The sequence below is a fragment of the Girardinichthys multiradiatus genome, chromosome 14 (genome assembly GCF_021462225.1).
Source record: "Girardinichthys multiradiatus isolate DD_20200921_A chromosome 14, DD_fGirMul_XY1, whole genome shotgun sequence".
NCBI classification, from domain to species: Eukaryota; Metazoa; Chordata; class Actinopteri; order Cyprinodontiformes; family Goodeidae; genus Girardinichthys; species Girardinichthys multiradiatus.
In genome coordinates this window covers 34,520,059-34,537,289 of record NC_061807.1, presented here as the reverse complement: position 1 = coordinate 34,537,289, position 17,231 = coordinate 34,520,059, and the positions used below count along the sequence as shown (strand labels likewise).

General features: G+C 36.8%; 1 protein-coding gene across 1 annotated transcript; it reads left to right on the top strand.

The window, feature by feature from the left end:
* The first annotated feature begins 3,276 nt into the window (after positions 1 to 3,276).
* Positions 3,277 to 11,721, top strand: LOC124880910 (serine protease 27-like). Its single transcript, XM_047386325.1, has 6 exons — positions 3,277 to 3,383; positions 5,020 to 5,061; positions 6,784 to 6,946; positions 7,674 to 7,930; positions 8,014 to 8,162; positions 11,031 to 11,721. The coding sequence occupies exons 1-6, from the start codon at positions 3,329 to 3,331 to the stop codon at positions 11,382 to 11,384; spliced, it is 1,020 nt and encodes a 339-aa protein (XP_047242281.1). The 5' UTR covers positions 3,277 to 3,328; the 3' UTR covers positions 11,385 to 11,721.
* The last annotated feature ends 5,510 nt before the right edge of the window (positions 11,722 to 17,231 follow it).

Sequence of the window (17,231 nt, the reverse complement as noted above, 5' to 3'; positions counted from 1 at the left end):
TCAATATCCTTGAACTGCAGCTAACTTTTTACTGTAGATGTTAAGAAATGCATAGAAAGCCTTAGTGTAATTGCAGTTATTACAATTGTTATGTCTCAACCATTAAATAATGACAGATCTAATAATAGCTGTCCTGTACAATTTTAGAGACAATTACATCTTGGACAAGCAGAATTCAGACCTCTCCAGCACCAAACAAGCTAAATATGGTGTTAGCACTGACATGGCTTGTCTTAGTTGTTTAATTCTGCTTTCTATATTGATTTCATCCAGGTTGTTTGTGTAAACATGGTTCATACTCCTTCAGCCATGCAATTAACTGTGGTTTATTTTTAATAAAAGCTGATTTTCTGTCCTCTTGTCATATTCCCTTTATTATTCATTCCAACTGATTGTTTGTGTTTGCTCTCCTATTTAAAAATGTATTTCATTCTGCTCTGTTGGAAAATGTGGGATTTGTGATTGACCTGTCATGCATTAAAATAAGAAATCCAGTTTTCAGTTAACACACACCATCATAGCTACATTCTTCTTTTTGTTTAGACTAGTGTAAGATTATCCCACTTCCAGCAAAAACACAAGGCATATTAGGCTAAACTAATATTTGTCGAGAGTATAAAAGTTGCAAATAAAGTTTGAGTTGATACAGTATGTGCAGAGGGCACATACCTTTCATAGATTGTGCAATTTATTTGAATGCTTAAAACAAAAATTTTACTAATTAAAGTGACTGTGGACTAGTTCTAATGATTTATACCTGACGTCATACATTCTATATTTCTAATATGTTATGGTTGTTAAGATGCTAAAAGATAAAAGAAATAAGATGCATACAATCTAGCTGTAAGGCAACATTTTAAGGGTGTAACCCATCTGATTCAGTCTTTTAAGTCACTCCACAGTTTGTGGAGATACAATTGAAGAACTAGCAGAACACGTTTTACAGCATGCGTTTTTTTAGTATGCATTGAATTAATACCAGTCATTCTTGCCATGACAATAAATTCCTAGCTTAATACATATGACTTCCTTAGAAGATAAAGTATTCAAGTGGAATTACAGTGGATTTAAAAGTTATGCTAGTGTTTTTCCCAGCTCCTACTGGTACATGGAGATACAACTCTTTAAATCCTTCTTAACTAAAATTATGCTGCTTATCTAACTCTAGCAGCTTATAGTTATTAAGAAACTCAAACCCAACATATAACAGCTTTGGGGCATTTAGTCTTCAAAACACTTTTCACAAAAAATTAAAATAATAACAAAAATAAATATGTTAGTTTGCTCTGTTATTTCCAAGCAACGGAAAAACAACAAAACCTCTCATCTTGTCTATGCCAATAGGTCATACTATTAGCACCTTCTGTGTACAGGTCCTTCTCAAAATATTAGCATATTGTGATAAAGTTCATTATTTTCCATAATGTCATGATGAAAATTTAACATTCATATATTTTAGATTCATTGCACACTATCTGAAATATTTCAGGTCTTTTATTGTCTTAATACGGATGATTTTGGCATACAGCTCATGAAAACCCAAAATTCCTATCTCACAAAATTAGCATATCATTAAAATGGTCTCTAAACGAGCTATGAACCTAATCATCTGAATCAACGAGTTAACTCTAAACACCTGCAAAAGATTCCTGAGGCCTTTAAAACTCCCAGCCTGGTTCATCACTCAAAACCCCAATCATGGGTAAGACTGCCGACCTGACTGCTGTCCAGAAGGCCACTATTGATACCCTCAAGCAAGAGGGTAAGACACAGAAAGACATTTCTGAACGAATAGGCTGTTCCCAGAGTGCTGTATCAAGGCACCTCAGTGGGAAGTCTGTGGGAAGGAAAAAGTATGGCAGAAAACGCTGCACAACGAGAAGAGGTGACCGGACCCTGAGGAAGATTGTGGAGAAGGGCTGATTCCAGACCTTGGGGGACCTGCGGAAGCAGTGGACTGAGTCTGGAGTAGAAACATCCAGAGCCACCGTGCACAGGCGTGTGCAGGAAATGGGCTACAGGTGCCGCATTCCCCAGACCTGGGCTACAGAGAAGCAGCACTGGACTGTTGCTCAGTGGTCCAAAGTCAAGGCCGCTATCAAAGCATCCTGGGCCTCCATAAGACCTCAGCAGTGCCACAGGCTGATTGCCTCCATGCCACGCCACAGCAGTCATTTCTGCCAAAGGATTCCCGACCAAGTATTGAGTGCATAACTGTACATGATTATTTGAAGGTTGAAGTTTTTTGTCTTAAAAACACTTTTCTTTTATTGGTCGGATGAAATATGCTAATTTTGTGAGATAGGAATTTTGGGTTTTCATGAGCTGTATGCCAAAATCATCCATATTAAGACAATAAAAGACCTGAAATATTTCAGTTAGTGTGCAATGAATCTAAAATATATGAATGTTAAATTTTCATCATGACATTATGGAAAATAATTAACTTTATCACAATATGCTAATATTTTGAGAAGGGCCTGTAATATAGTGTAGATCCCCCCTCACACACCAGTACCAGCTATGACAAGTTGTGTCATTGAATTGAACGTAACAAATGAGAATCTGTCATTCCCAAGCAACTGATGCCACCTTAAATCCCTGATGTGTCTAAAGACAGAACCTTTATGCATGGAGGCAACACAAACGTTTTACAAATTAAAGAAAATGTATATCTAAATCTGTAGTATCTTCTGATAGGTGTGGATATTTATCCAACAGGGTCTTTGTAGAACATCTCCAGGATAGTTTTGAAACAAGAGTGACCTTTTTGATTTGTCAAAAGACCTCAATCTTACCCAACATGGTCATGCAGTAAATACCCTCCAACATTCATTCCACCATTTTCCATTCTAGACAGGTTTGTTGTTTTTTTTACTACTTTTTTACTACTATTACTACTGTGTAATGTCCACACAGTGTCAGGTCAACACATGAACCCAGAGTCTCCCTGCATTTAAGGGAAATGAGACAAAGTTACTTTGAATTATGAATAAATGCTTAAGGTGAGGCAAAGACAAAAGGGAATGAGAAGAAAAGGGAACAATAAGTGCACAAAAAAAGACATCAGGGGTCAAGAGAGAAAAAGAAAAACTCACTAGTATAACAACAATCAGCTTTTGTTTAGTTAACATCTTTTCAATCTGCACAAGGCACGACCTAACCCATGCATCAGGACAAACATGTTTTCAGTCGATACCTATTCGAATCCAGCTTATGTTGTATTAATGTCATTGGTCAGCAGAGTGAATGACATTGTAGGTGGAGCTAAACATCTCAAGTAAGGTTTTTAAAGATTGACACTTGAGGATCTCAGAAGACTTTGAAAATGGCTCTCCAAAAGCTTTCTGGGTACCTTGTGTTGATCATCCTCATAAGCAATGGTGAGAATGAAATATTTTTGCTAATATATATATGTATATGTATAGTGTGTGTATATATATATATATATATATATATATATATATATGTATATATATATTATTTTTTATTTTTCTGTTCTTCTGATTATTGTTGTTATCCAACTCACCACATTTATGCATTTGTGGTAGAGAAAACATTTTCTATAAATAACATGACACCATGAATGCATTAAACAAAATTCTTACTCTTTCAAGAATTCATCATATCATACAATGTGATACTGGTAAAATCAAATTTGGTAACATCACATATAAGATTCGGGCTGCACGGTGGAACAGTTGGTAGCCCTGTTGCCTTGCAGCAAGAAGGTCCAGGATTCGACTTCTGGCCTGGGGGGTCCAGGATTCGACTTCTGGCCTGGGGTCTTTCTGCATGAAGTTTGTATGTTCTCTTGGGTAATCCAGCTTCTTCCCCCGTCCAAAAACAAGACTGTTACACTTTTTGGTCTCTCTCAATTGCCTTTAGGTATGAGTGGATGTGTGCATGGTTGTTTGTCCTCTGTGTCTCTGTGTTGCCCTGCAATGGACTAGTGAGCTGTCCAGGGTGTACCCCACTTCTCGTCCGTTGTTTGACCCCATGCGAAATAGCAGGTTTTAAGACTTAAACTGATACTTCCATAGGTTGTGAAGTGATTTAAAACAATAACATATTTCTTAATGCAAAGACCTCTTGAAATAAATTGAGAAATGTATGCATTGTCTCTCGGAGTACCCTCTCTATTTTTGGTAAAGTGCTGTGTTTTGCATATGAAGGTCTAAAGTGTGATGTTTAAAAGTATCAAATGTTTGATCAATACTACATACCATAATCTATTATGCAGTTATCTATTTTTCTGCCATGATGTTTTTATTATTATCAAATAAAAGCCCACATTATGTGTTAGGGTGACCAGATATCAAAAAAACAAATAACTTTTTTTGTCTGCTTTAAAATAAAGCATGACCTAAAATCTTGCGCAAAACGCATTTCAGTGTCCACCTGGAAATTTGTTAGAAACTATTTTATTACTGGGCCTAAATATCGGAATCAAACTCAATTTGTATGACTTTTGGCTCTTTTTAAGTTATTTTTGACCAGTGTTAAAGAGATTTCCTTTACCTGTGTAATGATGGAAAAATAAGCAGCACCTTAATTGATGCAGAAAAAAAACAATATTTGCAAGGTGGAGGAACATATTTCCAATTTGCCCACCAATAACATTTCACATTGGTAAATTTTTACAGTGAACACACAGTATATTTAAGAAGAAAAACACAGAAAACTTGCAACTGCCCTTCATATACTGATAAATAACTGTTTTTGCTTGTTTTATACTTTTTGCAATTGTACACGATCTCTAAAATATACGGTATCACCACAAACAAGCATACAAACATCAAACTTAAAATTTTTAAATACAAAATATCAGTTCTCTTTAATGGGACTTCATTAACCTGGTTTTTATCAGCCAGGGCTGTAAACATAAAGGATAGAAAATAAGCAAATCAAAGCTTAAAACTTACATAAGGTTTTTTGTGTATAAGGTGTGTTCATTTAACTTGCATTTGGAGACACTTCGCATGAAATGATTAAACACATCTTTGTTCTGTGTTTCAGGTTGTCATTCACAGCTCCCAAGTGAGTCGCCAACCCTACAAGGTTTGCAAGTTTATTTCTTATCAGATTAGCCTGTACTAACATCACATATTTTAAGACAATGATGTTTGTTGTTCTGATAACCTGAGGACTACACGTGTAATGTTCTTGGAACTCTACCAAAGTTGTGTATCATTTGTTTTCTACCACCTCGGTAACAGTAATTTCAATGTAGAAACAGCATATAAAACCTAACCCCACAACAATTAGAACAGTCTAACACAATTTCATCTTTTCTTTTGTAATTTCTACCAAATTAAATTTAATTGTTTTTAAACATTTGCATATATCTATGGTTTATTGGGTTGTGCTTAGTTTCTACAAAACAATGTTTACCCTCTTGTTATAAATTTTGTTTACTGACATTTTGGAATTTGCTATGTGCTGTCCTGACTAGATCATTTATTTAAAGAGGACATATCATGCTTTTAAATACTTTCTTTTCACACTTTAATCGTTCAGTTGTGGTCTATATAGAGTGGAACTGCAATGCTTTGGTCTGAACTCGTTATTGTAACTTCACAGGCTCTTCTTTTACCCCTGTTCTGAGGTGCGTCTGAGACCAACTCGTTTTGGTGTGGTCTCTTTAAATGCTACTAAGGCACTTCACACAGAGAACACTCCACTTTAACCCCTTCGGCCATTTTTGTAGCTTGAGACACACAATTTTCTTGTGGGGCAGAAACAAGACAAAAACAGCAAAAACAATGCAAAACTGTTAATGAAATAATAATATTCTAAAAGCAGCACACAGCACTAGCATAAGCAGAGGGCACAATGCTACAGTTGTCAAAATAATGGCCAGGATGTCATATCAACACACTAAATTAATGTCTAAAAATTATTTGTTGTCATTTAAGGGATATTTGCGGTTTACCGCTCCACTGTGTCTGTTGTTTCCACAGACAGAAGGAACTGACCCTTCAATCAGATAAAGTGTTCCGGCAAATCTTTCTTGATACTGGCGAAGGTTGCTTAAGCACTCGTACTTTGGGCAAACAAAGAGGAATTTTGCCACTTATGTTGTTACATCTCCATGAAAAATGAAAATTAACCAGACCCTTCAAAGAGGCTCTGATGCTGGGGAACGGTGTAATAAATTGTGTGTGTTACTGCACCCAACAACCGAACATATAGAGTAATCTACTTGCAGTGTGGACATACTTGAGCTTGGACTACAAAATTGCAGCGAGAAATAGAAATGGCAGATGCACAAAATTGATCTGCCAGAACTCCATGACCTTGTTTAGCTGTTCCACAGCAAATACTGTGACATAATAGTTCATAAAATGTAACAGATAAAAGAAAAAACTGAACGGACTGAAAAATATAACCCAAAACAAAATCTAAAGATATCTGTGCAGCGTCTGGATAGACTAAATTCATCTTTTCTGCAACAAAATTTATTTAAGGGTTAAAAAGGTGGAGCCTGGTATGTCCCCTTAAAATAAAACCCCAGATTTAAAGGAGGGTGTATTTTCTACACTAATTAACATGACTGGTGTGAACCAAATGGTTATTAAAGAAACTATACACATCACTGTACTTATTCTGTGTTACAATATATATAATATATATATAGACATATATAGATATATATAGACATATATAGATATACATATATAATTTGTTACAATCAACAATAATGGCATTGATCTTAAATATATTATTATGAAACTTAGATATAACCACTTGTTGTTGTTTTTGTCTCTTTTTTCCTTTCAGGGTGTGGTAAAGTATTTACAAAAAACAAAATCGTTGGGGGTCAGGATGCAGTCCCAGGTCGTTGGCCCTGGCAGGCAAGTTTGCAGAATAATGGGTTCCATTTCTGTGGAGGATCGCTGATCACCAACGAATGGGTGCTGACTGCTGCTCACTGCATATCAAGGTGAGATTTCATTCCATCTCATTTAGCATTGTTACAATCTTTTTTATCAAATGTAGGTTTTCTTTCAATTTTTTTTTGCTGAAAGCAGTTAAACTAGAATGAGTTCTGATAAGTCTTGTTAGCCTGATTTAAACCTACCTTTTGAAAATAATATCTTTGAACAGGTATTTAACATGCTTTTCATTAAGCCCAAATTTCTGTATTAAAAGGATTTTTTTAAGGTAATATAATATTCTTACCATGTTGTCATTTGCTGAAAGTAGAAAATCATCATAAAAACATACATAGCTTTAGAAAAGCATTTTTTATCCTTTTGCAAACTACTTTTACACGTGTTAAACTTGTAGAGAGATACTTGAAACCTAATTTATTATTAGCACTGATTCTTTACAGTTCTCCCATTTCCTGCACTCCATCTTACTCCTTAAAAAGGCATGTAGTCCTATACACTAAAGTGCTACACATTAATACCATTCCATTTAATAATGTTTGAATATTAGCTTGCTGAAAATTCAGTCAAATTATCAGTAAGTTTAATATGGTCAGTTTTAGTTTGAGTGTATTGTAAAAGATCAATATTATATTGATAACAGTTTTGATTAATGGTCTTTTACTCAAGTTGGCATGAAACTTTAGGAGGTACGAAATGTATTCTACAGTATGATTGCAAAAACTTCTAAAAACCCAACTCACAACTCATTTACTGTGTTACTTTTGTGTATTTAAGTGATATCTTAAATTCTGAAGTTCATCTGGGTGTCCACAAGTTATCGGATCCCAACCCCAACGCAGTGACTCGTGGGATTCAACAATACATCTGCTATCCTGAATACAATCCTAGCACTTATGAGAATGACATGTGTCTGCTGAAGCTTTCGGCTCCTGTCAATTTCACAGCCTACATACAGCCGGTGTGCTTGGCCTCAGGGGAAAGCACCTTTCATGAGGATACTACTAGCTGGGTCACTGGTTTTGGTGATCTTGGTGAGTTACTAAACATTTATATTAATTTAATGGTACTGTTTTTGAATTCCCACTAAAAAGATCTAAATGCTTCCTTCTATTAGGTAATGGGATGACACCTGACATCCTGCAGGAGGTAGAAGTACCAATCGTAGGAAACAAAAAGTGCTCATGCTACAATCAAGAATTCAGTACCATCACAGAGAACATGATTTGTGCTGGCCTTGATGAGGGAGGAAAGGACTCATGTCAGGTGACTGTTACTTTGTGTGTGGTTGCTCATGTATCTGGATTTTCTTACCTTTTGTAAGCCATATGCTGGTATAATGTCCTGCCTGGTCAAGACCGAAGCCCAATGAATAGAGCATCCATCAATCCATTTTTCTCACTCAAACGTTTCAGGGAAGCAGGGTGTAGGTGCTCGGGTGGTTGGCAAAGGTGGGGCCCACCCTGGGCAGGTCTGTCACTGGACCACAGAGAGACACACAGAACAAACAACTATGCATGTATACACACACCCTCACTTAAGGGGCATTTAGATGTCCCTTAAGTGAGGGTGTGTACAACCCCATATCCAATAAAGTTGGGACGTTGTGTAAAACATAAACAAAAATACAATATGATTATTTGCAAATCCTATTCAACCTATTTGCAACTGAATACACTGCAAGACAAGGTATTTAATGTTCAAACTGAAGTTTATTGTTTTTTTTGCAAATATTCACTCAATTTGAATTTGATACTTGCAGCACATTCCAAAAAAGGTGGGACTGGAGCATGTTTACCTCTGTGTTACATCACCTTTCCTTTTAACAACACTCAGTAAGCATTTGGGAACTGAAGACACTAATAGTTAAAGCTTTGTAGGTGGAATGAGTGCATATTTGCAAACAAACAATATAGTCTATCAGTTTGAGCATTAAATGTATTGTCTTTGTTGTGTATTCAATGACATATAGATTGAACAAGATTTGCAAATTGCTGTATTCTGTTTTCATTTACGTTTCACAAAACTCCCCATCTTCATTGAAAATGGGCTTGTATTTGGACTGTGGGTGGACAGAGCAGCTGGAAAGAGCTCGCAGATGCATGGGGAATACCCATTGAATAATGTCTTTTTCAAAGAAAAGACAAGTAACAGAGGACAAGACTAAAGGACATGATCCTCGTAATTTTAATCTACCAGACTCTCCATACACTGCAAAACAATTGGCACCTGAGAATAGAAATAGAGCGTAGAGAGTGAATATTGAATATGTCAATATTTCTTTAATCAATATATATTTTTACCATACCTGGACATGGAATCCACACTGGATATTTGTAACAACATTAGCGATCTACACATACAAATTAACACGAACAAAAAGGTTCATGAAACAAATTATGTGTAATAAAGTGAAATGACACAGGAGAAAAGCACTGAAAAAGAAACAGCAACAAGGCATAGAAACCTAAAACAACCAGCTGAAATCTGTCGGTATTTAGAAAGCAATTATGCTCCATATCAGTGCATTAGCCCTAATTCAAGGTCTATAAAAAGGCTTTTTGGTGGATAAAAGCAAAGAGCTCACTCAAAACCTTTACAATCTTACGGTTGTAAACATCAGTTATGGACATTTTCTAAACTTATTATTATTGACCCGAGCCCCATTGGGGATACAAGAAGGTCTGGTTTTTCCGTGAAAACAGCAAAAATACAGCCGTTATTCACAATTATTAAGAAAGTCTCAGCAAATAAATTTACTTTTTTTTTTTTTTACCTACAACTTAATATAAACAAGTACTTGTTTTGATTTCTTTGTATATGTGAATTACTTGGGTTGTTACTGAAATATGTGTAAATTTTATTGAAACCATTACAATTACGTTTACTGAGACAAAGTGCTCGCATACATGTTGTCCCCACTGCACACCTATAATCGTCCCACAAACATGACTGTTAGATTAACTGGTCACTTTAAATTGCCCTTGGGTATGAGTATCTTATGCTCAGTTGTTTGTTCTATCTGTCTCTGTGTTGCTGTCACGGTGTGGTTTGGGGTTGGACCAAAGTGAAAACAAGAGCTTGGAAGCAGCATTTCAAAGCAGTCTTCAGGTTTATTCAAAATATCAAAACACATAACAAAAACACTGCAGGTATAAACCAGAGTCAGATCCAAACTTACATAAGTACAGCAGGTACTCAAAGCATGGATGCGGGTAGTGCACAGGGTAGTGAACGCGAGGAACCAACAAAGCATAATAAAACAAAACCAACTAATATACAGAGAGAGACAAAGGCAAGTAATCAAAAGAACTAAGAACAAGGAGGGAGGAAGGCAGAGGGAACAGGTGAACCTAAAAAAACTGAGACATGAGGAAAAGGACTAATTAACAAAACAGTGAAACAGACCTGAACGAAAACTATAGACCAAGATAAATAAAACATAGAATCAAGAATAAACATGAACTAAAAGGAAACTGAGAAGCTAGAGGTAACCACCACCTAAGACCTAAGGACTAAACAAAGAAACCATAAAGAAACCCAGACTACAAAAGTAAACAAACCTAACCCAACACTGATAGAGCAAACTGAGAATAAAGCAGATGAAACAAGGACAAAGATGTAAAGAATAACTAAAGTTGACCTAACTAGAACTAAACCTAAGGGACTAAACTAGGAGAGGGAACAAAATGTCTAACATAAATAAACACAGAGAATCCAAGGGAGATACAGAACTATAATAATGACAGACATAAGGAAACTAGTCTAAGTGAAACAACTAAACAAAGAGTGAACAACAAAGTCACAACAAAGTCCAAAAAATGTCACACTCTGACAGTTGCCTCTCACCGCCTCTTGTCCAAGTGCATGATGATGTCTTATTGTTTTTTCTTCTCAAATTTATTGTTCTGTAAGAAACGAGGGCAACCAGACTTTGTACATCAGATTTTGCCTAAACATGATGTAAATTAAATCGTGCTTAAGCACAAATAACATCATAGCTATTACACAAAAAATAGGAATTAGGCAGAAGCAAAATAAAGAATAAGAAATTATTTTCTGAATCTGACACAAAAAGTTACACCTCCTTGCAATTAATTTAGACATGCAAAAACTCTTCTATTTCCCTCACAGGGAGACTCAGGAGGACCACTGGTGATGTACAATGGTTTTGCGTGGATCCAGAGTGGAGTGGTGAGCTTTGGTTATCGCTGTGCTCTCCCAAAGAAACCTGGAGTCTACGCTCGAGTGTCTCAGTACGAGAAATGGATCAGTGACACCATCACTGGCATGGAACCAGGCTTTGCTACCTTTACCTCCCCAGGGCCTGATTTTGACTGGTACTTTTTCTGTCCTACCTCCATGCCTACTACCACTGATGATAGCATTTTTGCCAGTGGGGAAAACCTGAGTCACTTCACTCACTTTGTGGCTCTCTCTGCTTTTGCTCTGCTTCTCCATGTCGTTGTTGGCAGCGGTAGAATGTAAATGTTACACTTTGATTCCTCCAATGCACACATATGAATAGGGCTGCTTTTTTTCAGTATGATGGTTTCCTTTTATGGTGCTTCTCTTCAGCACCTAAACCAGCTTTGATTAATTTTGCTCATTTTAAAATGTTTAGTCTGAATGCATTCAATCCAAATTGAACATTATAACTAATCCAACACTATTATATTGCTAGGTGTTATGATCAAATATAGGCTGATTTACCCTGATTTGTCAATAATATGTACTTGCAATGAACCTATTTAAATGTCTGCTTTTACTGTCTTTTGATTTACAGGCATTTATGACAAAAAATAAACATCCATTTTAAATTTGATTTGGATTTATTTAGCATTTTTCCTCTTATGAGAATTACTTTAAATGAGCAAATTTAAATAGCATTTCAACGTGGAAAGACACACAAATGAGAGAAACACAGAGATGGCAATTAGAGAAGTTTATTAGCTGATGTTAGTTTTCTTTTGGCATTCGGATCCTGGCGGAAGACATGGATGCTGATAATGACATGAGCTTGAATGAATATCTTAGGGTTAGAATTAGAGGTCTTCCCCCCGGGATCCCGATACTGGTGGTGGAGTGGAGGCCTGAGGAGATAAGGGAGTCTGAAGGAGTTTGAAGCCTGATAGTGGAGATGGGGTGGAGGAGGGTCGAAGCTCAGCTGAAGAGCAGGAGATTCTGCGTATGAAGGTCTTTTAAAGCAAAGCCTGGAGGGATGATTGGCTGAAGAGGAATGTGGATCAGGAACTCATTGGTTGGAGTGGAGAACGTGGTGGAGTAGTTAGACAAAGCCGAAAGTGGAGGCGAGTCTTCCAAGTTGAATTTTTCTCAAAACTCCATATCTGGGAGACTGAAATGAAGAAAAAGCAAGTTAAGGAAAAATAAAAGCAATAAAAAGGTGAAAAATTGTTACAGCTCAAACCCACTATGAAAATGGGGTCATCCCATTTTGTTAGACAAAGAGGTAGAAAATAAGGAAATAAAACAAAAAGGGAAAAAGAGAAATCTAGAATTTTATTTTAAAAGAGTGTCTTTTTGGGGCAAAGAACATAAATGCAACAATATAAGGTTTCTGATCAGACATTCCCCGAAGTCTACGGTTGATTTGATAAAATTTCAGATTGCAGGCTGACTTCAGACCTGCTCTGTAAATACACCTTTAAAGTAGACAGTTTGTTATGTAGTTTCAGTTGTAAACTTAAAGAATTCAAATAGAGCTTAGCTTACAGGTCCTTCTCAAAATATTAGCATATTGTGATAAAGTTCATTATTTTCCATAATGTCATGATGAAAATTTAACATTCATATATTTTAGATTCATTGCACACTAACTGAAATATTTCAGGTCTTTTATTGTCTTAATACGGATGATTGTGGCATACAGCTCATGAAAACCCAAAATTCCTATCTCACAAAATTTGCATATTTCATCCAACCAATAAAAGAAAAGTTTTTAATACAAAAAACGTCAACCTTCAAATAATCATGTACAGTTATGCACTCAATACTTGGTCGGGAATCCTTTGGCAGAAATGACTGCTTCAATGCGGCGTGGCATGGAGGCAATCAGCCTGTGGCACTGCTGAGGTCTTATGGAGGCCCAGGATGCTTCGATAGCGGCCTTTAGCTCATCCAGAGTGTTGGGTCTTGAGTCTCTCAATGTTCTCTTCACAATATCCCACAGATTCTCTATGGGGTTCAGGTCAGGAGAGTTGGCAGGCCAATTGAGCACAGTGATACCATGGTCAGTAAACCATTTACCAGTGGTTTTGGCACTGTGAGCAGGTGCCAGGTCGTGCTGAAAAATGAAATCTTCATCTCCATAAAGCTTTTCAGCAGATGGAAGCATGAAGTGCTCCAAAATCTCCTGATAGCTAGCTGCATTGACCCTGCCCTTGATAAAACACAGTGGACCAACACCAGCAGCTGACACGGCACCCCAGACCATCACTGACTGTGGGTACTTGACACTGGACTTCTGGCATTTTGGCATTTCCTTCTCCCCAGTCTTCCTCCAGACTCTGGCACCTTGATTTCCGAATGACATGCAGAATTTGCTTTCATCCGAAAAAAGTACCTTGGACCACTGAACAACAGTCCAGTGCTGCTTCTCTGTAGCCCAGGTCAGGCGCTTCTGCCGCTGTTTCTGGTTCAAAAGTGGCTTGACCTGGGGAATGCGGCACCTGTAGCCCATTTCCTGCACACGCCTGTGCACGGTGGCTCTGGATGTTTCTACTCCAGACTCAGTCCACTGCTTCCGCAGGTCCCCCAAGGTCTGGAATCGGCCCTTCTCCACAATCTTCCTCAGGGTCCGGTCACCTCTTCTCGTTGTGCAGCGTTTTCTGCCACACTTTTTCCTTCCCACAGACTTCCCACTGAGGTGCCTTGATACAGCACTCTGGGAACAGCCTATTCGTTCAGAAATTTCTTTCTGTGTCTTACCCTCTTGCTTGAGGGTGTTAATAGTTGCCTTCTGGACAGCAGTCAGGTCGGCAGTCTTACACATGATTGGGGTTTTGAGTGATGAACCAGGCTGGGAGTTTTAAAGGCCTCAGGAATCTTTTGCAGGTGTTTAGAGTTAACTCGTTGATTCAGATGATTAGGTTCATAGCTCGTTTAGAGACCCTTTTAATGATATGCTAATTTTGTGAGATAGGATTTTTGGGTTTTCATGAGCTGTATGCCAAAATCATCCGTATTAAGACAATAAAAGACCTGAAATATTTCAGTTAGTGTGCAATGAATCTAAAATATATGAATGTTAAATTTTCATCATGACATTATGGAAAATAATGAACTTTATCACAATATGCTAATATTTTGAGAAGGACCTGTATATTTCAATCCTAAGTATACAAACTTATCTGTCTGGTGTTTGGAAAAGGTGGAGAAACAATAGAACCCTGAAGAAAGTGCTAGATTTTTCTGACATGTTTCCGAGAAGCAGCCAAGGAGACCATGTTGACTCTGGAAGGGTTACAGCGATCAAAATACTTGTTCCTTGGCACTTTGCAGCAAGGAAACTTATTTCCTGAATACACCATCTCTATGGTGAAACATGGCATCACGCTGTGGGACCAGTATTTTAAAGCAGGAACAGACAAACTTGTTAAAGATGATAGGAACATAAATGGAACTAAATACAGGCCAGTCCTGGAAGAAAACACGTTACAAGGTTTAAAAGAGACCAGGGTTAAAGTTCAACTTTCAACAGGACATAAACCCGAAACACACCGTAAGAGCTTCAATGGAATGGTTTATATGAAAACATATTAATGTGTTAGAATGGAAGAGTCAAAATCCAGACCTAAATCTATTCCGGTATCTGTCGCAAGATTTAATGATGGATGTTTAAAGATGCTCTCCATGCAATAAAGCTTGAGCTAATTTACCAAACAAAAAGTGGCAAAATGTTAGTCATTCTTGAAATACTGTTCTTATCGTTTCTGTGGCTTGCAAATGATAACTTCCCTTTTCCTAATTGCTCCAACACTCCAATTAGAGGAAGTCAACACAGTAGGTTTGAATAAAGAAAATATTTTAATATTTTTGACCTAGCTGGTCATTTTAGTTTTGACTGTGGGATCCCTGCCTGCTGAACCATTTGCTTATTGCTTCATAATAAAACTACGTCACAACCAAAATGAGAATACCTCACCTGCTGAAGGGGAAAGGCTCACCAATACAAGTTGACTAGTGTGCACCAATATAACATTTTCTACATTTTGCAACTGGGTGAAGACTCATTCTTTTGCCAAGCCCAAAGAGGCAAAGGATATGATACTAAAGTCTGAAGTAAGTAAATGAGACTGCTTCACTCTTGCCTACGTTAGCACCTCCTCATCACAACCACATTATGACACCTCTAATTTTCCTCAACCCACATTATTAAGATTAATAATCCTAAACATTGTGGAAATATTTCTATTCAATCAAACATTATAACAGTGCTTTGTTTATTTTTTTAAGTACTCTTAGACAGAATTCAAATTAAATGTGACTTAATGAAAATACTAAACAGGAACACTTCAATAACATAAGAAACAACAGGAACAGTGGGCGGAATATAATACAGGAACATAACAGGCTGGATTACAACCCAATGGATGGATCGGTTAAGCAACTGATTAAACTCAAAGGTATTTAAGCTATCTATGCCCTCTTACATTTAGTTTTTCTTCTCTGTTGTCAGAATGTGTCTCTAAGCTGGAACAGTGACTACCGCATCATAGTCAGTTGGTTATTTACCTGCTCTCAACAAACCGAATAAGTGTTTATGTAACTAGACTGTCGTTTTTTATGCACAAACATACATGCATATCTATATATTTTTTTTATTTTCCTATTCAATTCCACATTTCCTTGAACCCTTGGATGCTATTTTTAATAACTGCACAGTATTTTCTATTCTGTAAATTTGCCTTATTGTACAGTCTTTATTATTACTTTCTGTTTTTATATATTTACCTTTGTGTGATTCTGCATGCTTTAATTTGCCAGTTAATTTTCACATTTCTGTTCATTTGTGTTCGTGGAGCACAGCGAGTTCAGTGTTTTAATTCTGTACAGCAAGTTGAGCTGCTTTTTCATGAAGGGTGCTTTTTAGATCAAATTTGATTGATTGATTGATATATTGATATATTGATTGATTGATATATTGATTGATTGATTGGTTGATTGATTGATTGATTGATTGATTGGTTGATTGATTGATTGATTGATTGATTGATTGATTGATTGATTGATTGATTGATTGATTGATTGATTGATTGATTGGTTGATTGATTGATTGATTGATTGATTGATTGATTGTCACCTTGCTACTGGTATACCAGAATTTCCCCACTGGGGGAATATAAAGTTGTTTTTTATTCTCACAGTTCCCCCACTGCAGGTTTGCCAAGTTGCATGTCAATAAACCATAAGACACCTGGACCAGTATTTTAAAGCAGGAACAGACAAACTTGTTAAAGATGATAGGAACATAAATTGAACTAAATACAGGCCAGTCCTGGAAGAAAACACGTTACAAGGTTTAAAAGAGACCAGGGTTAAAGTTCAACTTTCAACAGGACATAAACCCGAAACACACCGTAAGAGCTTCAATGGAATGGTTTATATGAAAACATATTAATGTGTTAGAATGGAAGAGTCAAAATCCAGACCTAAATCTATTCCGGTATCTGTCGCAAGATTTAATGATGGATGTTTAAAGATGCTCTCCATGCAATAAAGCTTGAGCTAATTTACCAAACAAAAAGTGGCAAAATGTTAGTCTTTTTTATTTACACCTGGAATAAATATTTGGGTAGATGACAGCAAAGGAGAGATGTTTGGCCACAATCCACAGTGCCATCTTTGGCGAAACCTAAAAGAACTATATCACCACAAACATCAGTGATTAAAAGTCAAGAATTGTGGTGGAGTGGTTATAATTTGGGATTTCTCTGGACCCATTCTGCCCTTTACAGTAACTAAGTTTGCCATATGGCCAATTTAACATATAGCTGGAGCTAAAATGAAATTGTTTACATCAAAAACATTGTGTTGGTCAATCACATGAAATATTGCAATATGCTGAAGTTTGTGGATATAATGTAAAAACTGCAAAAAAAAAAATACATGTATAAATGGTTTTGGAAGGTGCTGTAAAAATAATTATTGCCACTGCCTTGTAAGGATGATAAACTTTTTTTGAGTTCACATATTGTATCTGCATGAGTTATGCAGATACAATAGTAAAGGAAACTGTGGTAATGGGGGTGGAGCTTAACATCTGAACTGAGGTTTTTTTAGTCTGACACTTGGTGATTCAAGAGCATTTCCAAA

Bases quoted from the DNA above. Each gene is read 5' to 3' on its own strand.
- LOC124880910 (XM_047386325.1), top strand. From the start codon at position 3,329: ATGGCTCTCCAAAAGCTTTCTGGGTACCTTGTGTTGATCATCCTCATA. The intron at 6,947-7,673 runs GTGAGATTTCAT...TGTGTATTTAAG, and splicing joins GCTGCTCACTGCATATCAAG to TGATATCTTAAATTCTGAAG. The intron at 7,931-8,013 runs GTGAGTTACTAA...TCCTTCTATTAG, and splicing joins CACTGGTTTTGGTGATCTTG to GTAATGGGATGACACCTGAC.